The sequence below is a fragment of the Nannobrachium achirus genome (genome assembly GCF_963921795.1).
Source record: "Nannobrachium achirus genome assembly, chromosome: 17".
In the NCBI taxonomy this organism is placed as follows: domain Eukaryota; kingdom Metazoa; phylum Chordata; class Actinopteri; order Myctophiformes; family Myctophidae; genus Nannobrachium; species Nannobrachium achirus.
Genome location: NC_137824.1, coordinates 32,393,760 through 32,408,585, shown reverse-complemented (window position 1 = coordinate 32,408,585; position 14,826 = coordinate 32,393,760). Strand labels below are relative to the sequence as shown.

At 41.7% G+C, this 14,826-nt stretch overlaps 1 protein-coding gene across 1 annotated transcript; it reads left to right on the top strand.

The window, feature by feature from the left end:
* LOC308302094 (piwi-like protein 1) lies at positions 1–13,955 on the top strand (the record flags this gene model as incomplete). The annotated part of the gene is made up of 20 exons (XM_080746286.1): positions 1–69; positions 1,648–1,753; positions 3,575–3,703; positions 4,029–4,243; positions 4,929–5,050; positions 6,112–6,192; positions 6,324–6,521; positions 6,827–6,935; positions 7,134–7,260; positions 7,699–7,816; positions 8,028–8,142; positions 8,613–8,800; positions 9,014–9,086; positions 10,146–10,346; positions 10,440–10,543; positions 11,553–11,623; positions 11,719–11,872; positions 12,677–12,802; positions 13,229–13,376; positions 13,839–13,955. 20 exons carry the CDS (start codon positions 1–3, stop codon positions 13,953–13,955), a joined length of 2,571 nt encoding a protein of 856 aa, XP_080602412.1.
* Between the last annotated feature and the right edge of the window lie 871 nt (positions 13,956–14,826).

The window sequence follows — 14,826 nt, the reverse complement described above, 5'->3', positions numbered from 1 at the left end:
ATGAGTGGACGAGCACGAGCCAGATCCAGGGGCCGAGCACGTGGTCAGGAGACCGCAGCTCCTGGAATGGTAGGCCTACTGTCACTGCATAACAACATGTTTAAAATGACTAAACATATGAGTTTAGTTGCCTTGCAGAAGCATTGTACTTGGAATTATATTATAAATACACACGTTCAATACAATTATTACCATATTCTTCTGTTGGTATTTACTCATTTTGAGCTTCAAGTGCTGGCAGGTGTGTGCCAGTGGCACCTGAGTATGGGTCCAGCAACTGTTCTGTTTGCTCAGGATATAATAAGGGTCATGCAATAGAGCAGTGGTTTTCAACCAGTGGTCCTTCAGGGGGTTCCAGGTGGTCCCCAGATAAATGATGGAGAGTTGGTAACCAAATGGACCCCTATAGATCTTTAACTCTTGAGTGTAAAATGAAACCAATGGTTTGCTGTGTAGCTCTTTCCATTAATGCAAGAGCCTTATAAGCTGTAAAGGTGATCAGGCTTTCTAATTATATAAAATAAAAAACATTGGGTATCATTGAAGGGGAGAAATAATGGACAGAAATAAAGTTGACAACTTTTTTTATAGGAGTTTATCTGTGTAGGGAAAACCAAATGATGATGTACAATCAAGCTTGTGCAAGTGTACTAGATGTTAACAATAAATCATGCAGCTTACTTGACAAATTATTCATAAGCTCTTCCCACTTTTGGAACTGTAAGGCAGACCTAGTTGTAAAAGGAAGGGACTATAGAGTAGTTCCACTTCCACCCTTATCTGGGTCTTAGAACTGATAAAGTAGCCTAAGAGGAGAATCAAAAATGTTATTTTTTGGGGGCGGGGATATCATTCCAATGCCACGTCCAAATGAGTCTAGTAGGATTCACCTCGAAACATGGGCTGCAGATTGTTGTAGTGTTGGTTGTTTGATTTCTATTCTGAATGTTTTGAAGGTTTACACAGGGCTCTACATCCGGTATGGGTCAGGCTCAGATTCTGAGCCTGGGACAGCTTCGTGGCCAGGAATATCATAGTTTTGGCCCAGAAGTTCTTCTCGCCCCCCTAGTGGCAAAAAAAGAACTTCTGGGATAGGAACTCAGATTAAGTCCAAATAGCTTGGAAGCTACATGTATAGTAAGGACATTGTTCAATGTTGAAAATTAGTAGTAATGCATGCAGCCCATAACAACTTCCTTAAACCTTATATTCTTAGTTGAACAGGGTCCCCCAGCTTGGCCCCTTCGTTTCTACACTTTGCTGTAAATTGCTGATCTCCAAGTAACGCTTCACAAATGCGTTGTGAGCTTGTAGATTCATTGGCTATTTTCACAGAATGTTTTATTATGACATGCTCAGTATCACAACTGTAGGGTTCATGTACTATGTCGGTGGTTCTCAACCTTTTCAGGCTCACAGCACAATCTGAGCTTGCCTTGTAGATCATCTATTTTCAATGTTTGCCTCTTACTTTTGATGCAGTAAATGGTATTTTTATATATATATATTTGTTATTAAAAAGGTCAAGTCCTTATGATTGGGGGACACCCCTGGGGGTCCCGAGACTCCCGACCCACAGGTTGAGAACCACTGTACTATGTAGTGAGTGATGCAGCCTAACTCATTGACATCAATGTGTTTCTGAAGACCCCTCAAGAAGCTGCAATGGAAGGAGCTGTTCCTGCTCCTGCTGAGGTTGAGCTGGTTGGCAGAGGCAGGCAGAAAACTGCCCCAGGAGCTGTAGCTACAGAAGGTGCAGTCTACCTTCTATTCTTGTGGTGTTTCTGCCTTGTCATTCTTCAAAATGTAATATGTACAATTTTGCATGGGAAATTTAGATCTGTTAAATCAACTAGCCCTTACCCGTTCAAAGATATGAGCTCCGAAATGATGTGCAGTGTGTGGGTTATGGGATGTGCACTGTGCACACAGTATATGAGGGATGGAAAGTAACTTTAACTGGTGCTTGCATGCTAATATGTAGGAGCATCAATGTAAGAAATACCCGTTCCATTTAACGGCTACAGAGATACTGTGTACCGATCTGCATGATTTTTGGACAACATCTGTAACAGGTCCAGAACCCCCCCCCGTGTGTGTGTGTGTGTGTGTGTGTGTGTGTGTGTGTGTGTGTGTGTGTGTGTGTGTGTGTGTGTGTGTGTGTGTGTGTGTGTGTGTGTGTGTGTGTGTGTGTGTGTGTGTGTGTGTGTGTGTGTGTGTGTGTGTGTGTGTGTGTGTGTGTGTGTGGGGTAGAGGTCTTCACGGGTCCAATTTGAACTACCCGAACCCAAAAGGACCCGGGGGAAATGGACCCGGACCCATATGGCCCCGTCTATCATTTGGAATTTGAGAACCGTTACCCGATCAGCCCCGAGACGTGATGGATCCGATCCGAACGGCCCCGCCTGTTATTAGAAAAATTGGATCCGAAACCCGAGCAGAACGGGAGATCCGAGACCCGAACCTGTCGCCCCGAAATGAAAGAATGCCAACGTTATTATATTAAGAGTTGTATCAGACATATTTCTTACCTAACGTCGCCACGGTGCTGCTGTTGCTGTCAGCGGCGCTGTGCCTCTCGCCAAAAGATGATCTTTTCCCAGACCAGTAAGTCAATGCGGACAGTTTGTAAATACAAATAAATCCATGTTTTTATTCCTTCTTCTTTGGCTAGCAAATGCTAATGCTATCGTTTTCTGTCGCATGTGTTGTTCATTATATCTTTCTGCTTTGAGTGTCCATTTTGCTCTGCAGAGCATGACAACACGCAATGACAACTCCATTGTAAACCGTTAACCAAAACGTTACGTTAATATCTTTGATAATAATAACAATCCAACTGATACAGTCAGTGTTGTTGTGACTGAGTGAGTCAGTTCTCACAACCAATGCAACAGATTACATGCTGCATCTTTAGTGCCATCGTGTGGCGTTATCTATTTGGTGCAGTTGTTGCGTTCGCTTTCACTTCAATCTCGGCCTGTCTCGGCTCCACTCGGGTAACAGGAGATACCCGGGGAACCGGGGCAGACGGCCCCGGCCCCGGCCCGCCCCGCGGTAAAAGCTCGAAAACGGCCCCGTTACCCGGCTCGGGGCGGTTCGGATCGCGGGTAATTTCGGATCTCGGGCAGGTCCGAAGACCTCTAGTGTGGGGGTTTGTGTGATTGTGCATGGCCTGAACAACAGCGCCCCTCCCTTAACATGTGTGGTCACAAAAGGTACTGTAGGCTAAATAGATATAGATACACCATAAAAATGCTAATATACAGCATACGATTTGTGAAAGTGACAAACGGGCTTCACAGTTATGTCAGGTGTGTTCATATGCTGATGGTGATGCGATTTCAGATCAATTGCTCCAGCCACCGAGGAGAAACGCTGTGACAGACAGACAAACAGACACTCACTCACTCACTCACTCACTCACTCACTCACTCACTCAGACATTCGCAAAATTATAGTATAGATGGAAATGAGTCCCTAAGACTTTTCTGTATACCTTTCAACGTCTTACTGTACGTCTTACTTTACATCATTTGTGTCATGCGTTTCTTTTTTTCTTCTTCTTTTTTAGAGGATGTGCTTCAGATCTCTGGAGGCTTCCAGAAGGTGAAGATTGGAGAGCGAGGACGTCGCCGTGATTTTCATGATACAGGAGTGAACACCAGACAGGCCATGGAGCATGTCAAAGAGTGCAAGGCTGGTCTGTATACGACACATACGAAATATGAAAACAATAATCGCAATAAACTAATTATTATCAGAAGAAACAGTTGATGAAAGGGATGTTATTCACAAATGCTTATTTGTGTACAGTATATACTTTTTTCTTTTGGTTCCTATTTCTGAAAAGCTATAAACTCATGTTTTACTTACTACTTACTAACCTTAATTTAAAAAACACAATCTTTCTTCTGCTGCTATCACATTTCAATTTATACTTAACCCTGTATACAACATGAGACCCACCTGCAAACATTTTGCCATAAATAATATTTCTTCTTCGTGTTCACCGATTGCTTTCCAAGGAACCACTGGCTCTGTCATTCAGTTGAAAGCCAACTTCCTGCGCATCATATCACGTCCCCAGTGGGCTCTGTATCAGTACCATGTGGACTACAAGCCTCCCATGGAGTCCCGCCGCCTGCGTAGCGCCCTTCTCTACCAGCACGACGAAACGCTTGGCAATGCACGCTCCTTTGACGGCGCCCTCCTCTTTCTTCCTCGCAGACTTCACAACAAGGTACTAAAACCCAGGCAGTCACATCTCACCTGGCACAGACATTTTGCACTTTACATTTTTTTTATTGAGAAGTCTGGCGTGGAATCTTGGAGAATTCCGGTCTTTAGAAGTTATCTCCCAAAAAAGTAGTCCAGGTGTTTTCTTTTGCCATAAAAGGCAATCTTGTCTATTTGCCCTACCAGACCACGGCTCCAAACGAGTGATTGGTTAAATTTGTATTTTATTTTTTCTGTAAATATCTGCCGCACATAATGCCACTTGGCAGTAAACGGTGTCTATTTCCAACAGGTACCCCATTATTGTCATGAAGCCTATACTTTAGACACTGTTTACTGACCAATGGCATTATATACGGCAGACATTTACAGATTGAACAATATAACCAATCGCTCCTTTTTGGAGCCATCATCGGGTAGGGCAAATGGACAAGATTACCTGTTATGGAACAAAGAAACACCTGAACTACTTTTTGGGAGAACTTCTAACCGGAATTCTGCTTTAACGATCATATAGCCCAGCTGATAAGGCCAATAAATAACAAATACCAGTCTTGATATTGTGACAAAAAGAGACTAGACAACTGTTATGCCTTATCACAGCATTATGATGAACAAAATCCCAAACTCTGTCCCATAGTGATGATGATGTTTGTAGCCCTACTGATGATGTGTTGATGTGTGTTCAGGAGACGGTGCTTCACAGCGAGACCCGGCACGGAGAGAAGGTCCAGATAACCGTTACACTAACCAATGAGCTACCTCCTACCTCACCTGCTTGCATTCAGTTCTACAACATCATCTTTAAAAGGTCAGATTCAAGAAAAAGAAAAGGGGGCGTCTCATAATAAAATCAAAATACTGAAGCAAACAACTTAAATTACCCCAAACGTGTTTGAAAGTGAAATATCCCTTTAAATGTAGTTGGATCTGCAATAGGTTCACTGAGGATATACACTGCATTAACCAACTTAAACCCAATTTTATGGTATCTATTCTTGGTGTGCTAATTTCTCCCTCTACAACAGATCTCTTGGCTGGAAATATCCCATCTACAAGCTCGCATCACGTCAACGTGTTTTGAGCTTGCTGATGAGCTATTTTTGGCGAGTGTTCACCTATTTGGCTCTGTAACTATGCCTAGTTCTGCTTAGCAGAAGGTGGCAAACCGGTTTCCTGTTCCTGGTCGGTTTCTCATTGCTTTATGATTGTCTAGATTTTAACCTGAAAACGCATAATGGTATCGTGTGGTTGCAGTTCAAATCTACTGCTGAGCCAATCAAATGAAGCTATGAGAGGCTTTTGGAAAAAACTACAGCCATGCATGGAATCGACAATAAATAATAATGAATCCTTATTTTGGTCAAGTCAAAAATGTACACCCCGATGTAAACATGCCATAGTACTTTATTGGGTTTGAAATCTATTAGTAGATCTTGTGTCTGAACTGTACTATCATGTGCTTTTCTTATGCACACAGCTAAAATCAATAAAAAATATTCTGCGTTGTGAGCTTGTAGAACTAGTATTTTTGCTATTCATTGTACAACAAAGTAAATGAGGCTTAAGTGGTTAAATAAGCATGTTGGGACCAAGAGTTTGATGTTGTTGGAATGATAGTTTTGACTTCTCTTGTCAAAGGGTTATGGTGTTAAAGAAAATTAACATTCAGTGAACCTAATATAAGAATTCAACTTTGCACTAGTACATTTCTTAGTGAGTCCCATCATTTCGCTTTGTGAGCTTGTATATCAGCTATTCTATTTTTGAATGTTTTTGAAATGTTTGTCATTTTTTTTATAATGATCAATTAACACCCTGCTTTGAACAGCTAATTATTTCTTCACTTTGTAATTATAATACATTTGTTAGGATCCTGAGAATGCTGAACATGCAGCAGATTGGACGGCACTATTACAACCCAGATGATCCCCTCAACATTCCACAGCACAGGTACTAATCCACTCCACACAACATGGTTAACTGATCCACTCCACATCCCACAGCAGAGGTGCTGTATGAACCATATAGAAAATATAGTCTGCACCCTGAAAATTATGTCCTTTCAACACATTGATTCTCAGATTGACGATCTGGCCAGGCTACCAGACCACGATCTTGCAGTACGAGTCGAGCATCATGATGTGTGCAGACGTGAGTCACAAGGTGCTGCGCAGTGAGACGGTTCTGGACTTCATGACCAACCTGAAGCAGCAGAGTGGCATGCAGCGCTTCAAGGAGGCATGCACCAAGGAGCTGGTCGGCCTCATCGTCCTGACTAAGTAAGAGGAGCTTCAAAGGTGTTCTGGGGTTCTTTTGGCAGACAGATTGATTTAGGTTTCTGAATATTGTGATATTAGTCTAAATATTGTCTGGTAGTTGGCGTTTCTTGGTTTTAACTTATGCCCTATTTTATACTTAAAAATGTTCAAAGATTGCAGATCTACAAGCTCAGTTTTAAGCTTGTAGATCTTCTATTTTTGAAAATCTTCACAATGTACACCTTCACCTGAAATGGATGCTACTGAGTTTCTATAATGCACTGATATATTTCTGCAGAAATCCCATTTAATCTTACTTTTCACAGGTACAATAATAAAACATACAGGATTGATGACATTGCATGGGATCACACTCCAAGCAACACGTTCACCAGGGGAAACACAGAGATCTCCTTCTCCGACTACTACAAGACAGTACGTTTTCCAGCTGTCAACAAATGTATATGGCTGTCACCATAATGAGCATTATCTCTCTAGGTCATTTGATTTGTAAATACATAAGACTTTACAGCAAGCACTGATTTTTCTTTATTGTGAGCTCAACTGGACTGTCTGTGTACTGTATTTAACGGCCAACACTTGACTAATGGAATCATTTGAATCTTTCTGAAGCAATATGGGCTGGAGATCCGCTGCAGTGACCAGGCGCTGCTGATCAGCCAGCTGAAGAGGAGGGGTCCTGCTGGGGCACCAGACCCTGGACCTGCCTTGCTGGTCCCAGAACTCTGCTACCTCACAGGTACCAGCTCGTTCACGCATCTTTCATCTCCATAACCACTTGACACCCCTATTCAGGGCTAATATGTGGTGAAAATAGCCGATCTACAAGCTCAACACTTTCGGTGAAGGATTTGTTGAGTGGGGAAAAAGTAGCGTACCTAGTATATTCAAATAAGCTTAGGATTAAAGGGGCAAGAAACCCAAGGCCCACGGTTTGTTTTCTTTTGTACAGAAAGGTAAAAAAAACACTAGGATGACATATTAGAGGACACAGTATAGAACACAGTTGCAGCCAATAAAATAAATAATGTGTTTGTTCAATTTAGTTGTGCCAGTGTGCAAGTATAGACAATGCAGTTGACTACTGTCAATGCATGAAATTTGGTGCACCTGCTACATATAGCATAAATAATATAGAATAGAGTTGACTTCAAAACCAGAATGCCATTACCAACAGGTCTGACCGACAAGATGCGCGCCGACTTCAACATCATGAAGGACTTGTCCTCTCAGACCAGACTGACCCCGGAACAGAGAGAGGGACGCCTCAGCACATTCGTAAACCAAATTCAAAAGTAGGTAACACTCATATATTTGGCAGCAGGCATGTGTACAAGACTTAATACAATCCTGGTACAAGAGTGCAACGGTATGTTTTAATTCTGGGGTTTCTAGCAGACAACAGAGATACCGTTTTGTTGCCAAAAAGTTGACTTGAGCTATAGATTTTTAAAACATTTGTTTCTGTTTTTCATCAGCATCTGTCTCCTAACTTTATTTTTTAAGGAACACTGAAGCCCAGACGGAGCTGAACACCTGGGGTCTCAACTTCGATAAAGAGCTCCTGAACTTGAAGGGCAGAGTCCTCCAGTCTGAGAGGATCTTCCAGGGTTCTCGCTCGGTAAAAAGAAAAACGGCTTTGGCTCATGGTTTTGCATTGTGCAAGAAATCTGGAAGAGTATTGAAAATGTCATCAGTCCTTTCCCTTCTTCTTTGGAAACTATCCTTTGTACAAATATGACTTCATGTAGTTATTATAAATTGTATTTGTTAGACACTTAGTACCTGTCATCCCTATTTTGTGCATGTCATAGGCCAAAACCATGTAAAATGTTCACGAAGGAAATGGCAGATGTAAAAGCTCAGTTAGCTCACAAGTTTTAAGCAAATGTCATCAATGTCAGTTGTCTTAAGCATAATTTATGCTCTGCACGGCGAAAATAGTCGACCTACAAGCTCACAACACGGTGCATCTGCGCTGCATTGGGTGCTTGTAGATCGTGAGACGAATTATGAATTGGGCTTTAGAACTTGTTGAGACCCTGTGCAGAAGGTTGAGGATGCAATTAACTGCTTTTGTTTTCAACTCAGTACGACTACAACCCCATGCAAGCTGATTGGTCCAGAGAGATGCGTGGGATGCCTATCATCAGTTCCCCTCCTCTGCGTAAATGGGTGGTGTTCTGCACCAGACGCAACAGCAATGAGGCCCAGGGACTGGTGCAGACCCTTGGCAAGGTCTCCGGTCCCATGGGCATCCAGCTGGACAGACCTACCATGTGCGTTCATGAAATGTGTTTTTGTCCACATGGGGGCAGTATTATCCTTAAATTATAGACCTAACAAATTCCATAGTTTTTGGGAGAGTTTTGAATACATCTTGTAAGCTGTCACAACATAACAAGATGTTAAAATGTATAATTATGTCTGTGTTGAAAGAACATACTGTACGTATGTAGGTCACATTAAACGGTTACGTTTTCTTTTTAAAGGGTGGATTATGAGGACCGGCAGGAGGCTCTCCTCAGAGCTCTGCAGCAGAATGTGACACAGGACACTCAGATGGTAATGGGGCTGCAACTATCCATTATTTTTGAGATTATTCAGATAACTTAATTTGAATAATCAACAGAAAATCTTTCTTGTTTATATATCAACCAATCATGAAAATATTGAAATAGAATTTTTTTACTAAATTGATAGTGAAGATGCACTGAACAGTACACAGTAAGGTTTCTTTGCGAGACTTCACTGTAAATGTAAAGTCATTTTCTGGAGGCTATATTATTCAAAGAGGATATCCTGTACGGTAATTGCAATCATGCATTACTGAAAAAATCCAACAAAGCATTTTGATAGGCTAAGAATCTCACCTAGGTTTTAGTTTCAAGTTCTTAAAATATTAGTTACAATAAAAGAAATGATGAGGAACAGGAATTGTGACCGAAGTAGACGTGCATGTACACTGTGGTTCTATGGGTTTGTCTGTGTTTCTATTGGTTTGTCGCTCTGACATCATGCTCTGATGTCACTGTGATGTCATGGGAACCACTCTGGGGAAACACTCTTAACAGAATGGGTTTGCCGCTCTGACGTCACGCTCTGGCTTGATGTCTCTTTTATGCCCATATATGGAGATCGCTGATGTCATCACGAGTCACACTTGCAAATGAATTGCATCCTTGTCCGTTTTATGCCCATATATGGAGATCCCTGTCCCAATGTCAATATTAAGGGCATTTCTGGGAATGCCCATATTTGGTAATGCCCATATATGGGCATGTTCTGACATCACATTGTAGACTATCATGCAGGGGTCTCCATATATGGGTAACTGGTCCGATATACATCACTGGCCAGATGGCCAAGAATTGGCACAACCTCGCCCTATGCGGTCACATGTTTCCCTGAGGCGTCTTACTAGTCTATACAAGTTAGTGTAAATACCGTAGCTGTCACAGATTCTGCATTTGAACAAATATAGCTATTGGCTAACAAATGGCAAAGTAATCATAATCTTGTGTAATGTGATGGAATCCATGTGATCCATGAGCTGTTGATCCCATGCCCATAACATGAACCTGGAACTGTTCAGCCAGTGTTGTCATTAATGTACTCCCATAGGTTGTAGTGGTCCTCCCAACCAATAAGAAGGACAAGTACGACAGCGTCAAGAAGTTCCTCTGCGTGGACTGCCCCACCCCCAGTCAGTGTGTGGTGGCTCGCACTATCAGCCGCCCACAGGCCCTCATGACCATAGCCACCAAGATCGCTCTGCAGATGGCCTGCAAGATGGGAGGAGAGCTGTGGAGTGTGGAGATCCCGGTTAGTCCCTGTGTTAAATGCAATCATTACAAGATGCATTCATACCTGTCGACTCAACTTCTGAAACATTACACCTCCTCTCCGTTGTTGTAGCTCAAGCAGCTGATGATTGTAGGAATCGACAGCTACCACGACACCACTGCTGGGAAGAGGTCCATTGGTGCTCTGGTGGCCAGTCTGAACAATGGCATGACCAGGTTAGTACAACATATGGGGTCTAATTATCTTATTATAGCGATCATTCTATTGATAACTTTCTTTATTGAGAAGCACAGGTCTTTATTTTATTGAGCTCTCAACATCTGATAAAACGTGAGATTGTAGATTTGCTATTTTTTTTGTTTTTGAGCATTGATTTTTATTTAAAAAAATCTTATATAATGAATTAACTGTTGCAACCCTAGTCTGAACATTGTTTTACCTCAACACCTCCACCTAACAGTGAGTTTAGTTGGCTTCTCAGTCTTAGATTTTGTGCATTAGAAAGTCGGAACATAATCTGTCTACGGTATATGAATCACCAAATCTCTGCTTGTCAGACTGTCTGGGGCATAACTCAGAGGGCAGTAGACAAAATTGCACAAATGCAGGGCTTTAACAGGTCGGTTTGCATTGTTAACTATAATATCACAGATAATGCATGAAACTTTGCGTGCAGACTCCCTAGAGGCCAAGGAAAAACCCCTGCCTTGCATTTTTCATCAGCCTGTTATAGCGCCACCAGGAGGAAACATCACTAAAATCGGTATACATTATCTCCATAGTCATGTGATCAAGAAATAAGAAATGCCCCCCTTTTTGCATTGGCCTATTATAGCGCCAACAGGAGTCCAATTTTTCAAGACACTGTTACTCCACATTTTTCCAAACATCATGCAAATCGGTACACATGTCTATAGTCATGACTGGATTCCGAACATTGCTGGCCCACTACAGTAACCTACCTGACCTGGCGGAGACCTTTAAGTGACCTTTAGGTGACAGTCTTCTCCAGAGGTTTTCACATGTGCCACTGCTTCCATTCCTAGATTCCCAATATCATAATCGACCAATATTGAGGACGCCAAACTGTGCTTGGTGTTCTTGCTGAATCAATGTGTGCGTCTGTGCTGTAATATGTAGTAGCATTCTTGTCTAAGATTGCCACCCATCCGACAGCACAAGTATCATTTAATGTCTTGTGAATATATCTGTGCTGTTGAATAGGTGGTACTCCAAGTGTGTTCTGCAAGACAGAGGCCAGGAACTCATCGATGGATTGAAGATGGCATTCATTGGTAAGTTAAGCTAATTTAAATGTTTTACTGTTGTGAGTCTGTGCCCTCATTCATCTGATTCAGCCTAATTTGTGAAATGGAATTTGTTTTTGCAGGTGCACTCAAAGACTACTACAAGTTCAACAACTTCCTGCCTGCCCGCATCATCGTGTATCGAGATGGAGTAGGAGACGGGATGCTGGCAACCGTGGTGGATTATGAGGTTGCACAGCTCAAGGATTCCATCAAGACGATGGGGACTGACTACGCGTAAGAACTTTGAATGGACAAAGTTATGACTTTACATGGCTTATTGTTGGCTTCTAACCATGTGTAGTTAAAAAAGGAGATAAGCAGAGACATTAGTAGGATAATTGTATACTATTTAATATGTGCCAGAATTGACAGCTTTCCTGTAATGTAATTCTATGGGAGCAAAGGTTGGAGCGTCTTGCTGGCAACTTGTTGACGGCTTTGAAGCGTGTGTGGAGTGCAATGAGTTTAAAGCTTGGAGTTAAACATTGAACACTGACCGAGCGTTCATTTGGCCAGGGTAGTTATCCACTTATGATTTTTAGTTATCTTGTTTTAGATTCACACCACTTTATTGTGAGATGGTAGATTGTGTTGTTTATTCTCCTGATATTTAGATGTCTGTTTGACATTTCAAAGGTATTCATGCATTTATTTTTGTGTATTAGTTATTGTTTGTGCCTGATTAATCAATTGAAATAATTAAACTACCTCAGGGTGCTCCCTCCTCCAATGACACTGATCTGTGTCCTGTCTCTGATAAATGTCTTCCTTACCTGTCCTTTTTGAAACCCTGAAGATTTTGAAACCCTGAAGATTTTGATCTCATAATAATAATAATAGCTACCTATCTTATCCCACGGGGGCACTTCAGTTTTAAGCTTAACCCACTGCCCACAGGAGCGTGGAGGGAGCACGGAGGGGGGAGTAGTTATGGGTTAATTGTCTTGCTCAGGGACACTTCGACACATTGCTGGAGCTTGGAATCGTACCTGGGACCTCCAGACCTGCCCCAATCTCTAACCTTGTCCTCTGTTCTAGGCCCAAGTTGTCTGTGGTGGTGGTGAAGAAGCGCATCTCCTCCAGGTTCTTCGCCTACATGAATGGCAAGCTGACCAACCCTCCCCCGGGAACTGTTGTTGACACAGATGTCACCAGACCCGAGTGGTAAGTTCTCTCAATTTAAGGTGAGGAACTAAACCATAGCAAGTGTCTGGTATTTCACCAAACGCACAAGCTACATTACAGGATAATATACTTTTTAATTTGGGGATTGACGTTGCAGGCATCCATGCATTAAATGCTTCTCACGTGATCCACATTTCTGTCCTTTCATAGTTGAACCCAAATGGCAGATCTATAAGCTCGATCACGTATTGTGATCTTGTAGACCTGAAGACAAAAAGATATGGTGTAAAGCTGGAAAACGAGGGACCACAATATGTATATAGGGTCTAAGTGGTTAACATAAAGATGTATTTATGAGGGTTGATTGTGTAGTAAACGGTTGGGTACACGAGTGGTTTTGTTTTTCCATCTCCCTCCACCCTGAACACTTACAATAAATTATTTCTTGGCATTTTTTCCTCCCAGGTACGATTTCTACATTGTGAGCCAGGCCGTTCGCATGGGAAGTGTGTCTCCTACCCACTACAACGTGGTGTACGACACCAGTGGACTGAAGCCTGACCACATGCAGCGACTAACCTACAAACTCTGCCACATGTACTACAACTGGCAGGTAACTGCAACTTCCTGCATTGACTCCTTGAAATGCAAGACATTCTGTTGACAATGTTTGCTTATGTTAGCCAAAGATATATTGTCTTCTGCAGTTTTACCTAACTGTTATGTAAGCGTACCACATGATCTTTCTTTTGTGGATGGCATATACAATGGTATGTTTAATTGTGGAAATTCATTGGATAATGCCTGGAAAAGCACTCGCACACACACACAGACGTGTGCACTGTTCTATAGTTAACTTTGGTGTACTTCTCTCGGTTTCCCGCCTGCACTCGACCGGCCAAGCTGAGCTGTTGAACCTTTGCGTCACAGAACAGCTATTTTCACTTTTTTCATAATTGTTATGTATTAGGTTTCTATGTATCGGAGCCTTTAGTCAGTCAATATGTTTAGGTCTGTGGGTAAATGATTAGTGTATAGTGTAAATCTTAGTGTATAACTTGTATTTTGCTTTAAGGGCATCGTTGCGGTTCCAGCTCCCTGCCAGTACGCTCACAAGATGGCTTTTCTGGTGGGTCAGAGCATCCACAGGCAGCCCAACATTCACCTGGATGATTACCTGTTCTACCTGTGAGGAAGAACAGATGGATGTTCTACTAGTGAGGAAGAACACATGGAGAAGCCATTACGCCTTTGCACATTGCATGCATGTTTGAGTAGATAGCTTGAAATAGTGTTTGTTTGGTGACCATTGGAGTTTCAAACGTATCGTTTTATTAGTGAAACAACAGTTATTTTGCCTGTGATTTCCTTTATTTTATTTACTACTGTTACAGTATTTATTTTGCCTCTAACGAACATTTAAGTTAATACTGTATATTATTTTACAGCTTAAGTAAGTCTTAAAGAAGGTTTATTTTATTTTTTACATTTGATTTAGAGTGTAATTTGCTCACCCGTTTGTGCTCACGAACCATGTTTGTGAGCATGGTTACCTGGGTAGTTATGTTTTTTGATGTACACAAATACAAAATAAAAACTCTGGCACCTACACAGTTACATGTCACATGTATATTTTTAGAAGGTATGTTTAAGCTGTAGCATAGTCTGACATAATGTGACAAATGAGCCTGATTTATACTTTGTATGAAGAAGCATAAATTGCCTTTGGGTGTTCTCATTTTGAATCTCGGAGAGAATGATTACTTGTAGGAAAACGTATTGCCAAAAATACTTCACTGATGGCCAAGTCTGACTCCTCTGACTGCATATCATCTTGCATAGTCTCACTAGTTAAGTTACAAATTGAATTGAAAATCTGACTGGAACATGGATAGAATTACATTTTTAAATTCTCAGGTCTTTAGAACAGTAAGGGAATAATACAATATCTGCTTGTAGTTTAATCTGTTGGCTCCATGTAATAAAACCACTTAAACTATAGTTTACTTGACTGGGGTAGGGTTCCCCAAGTCTCTAATATTTACCTCTACACCAAATGTCTT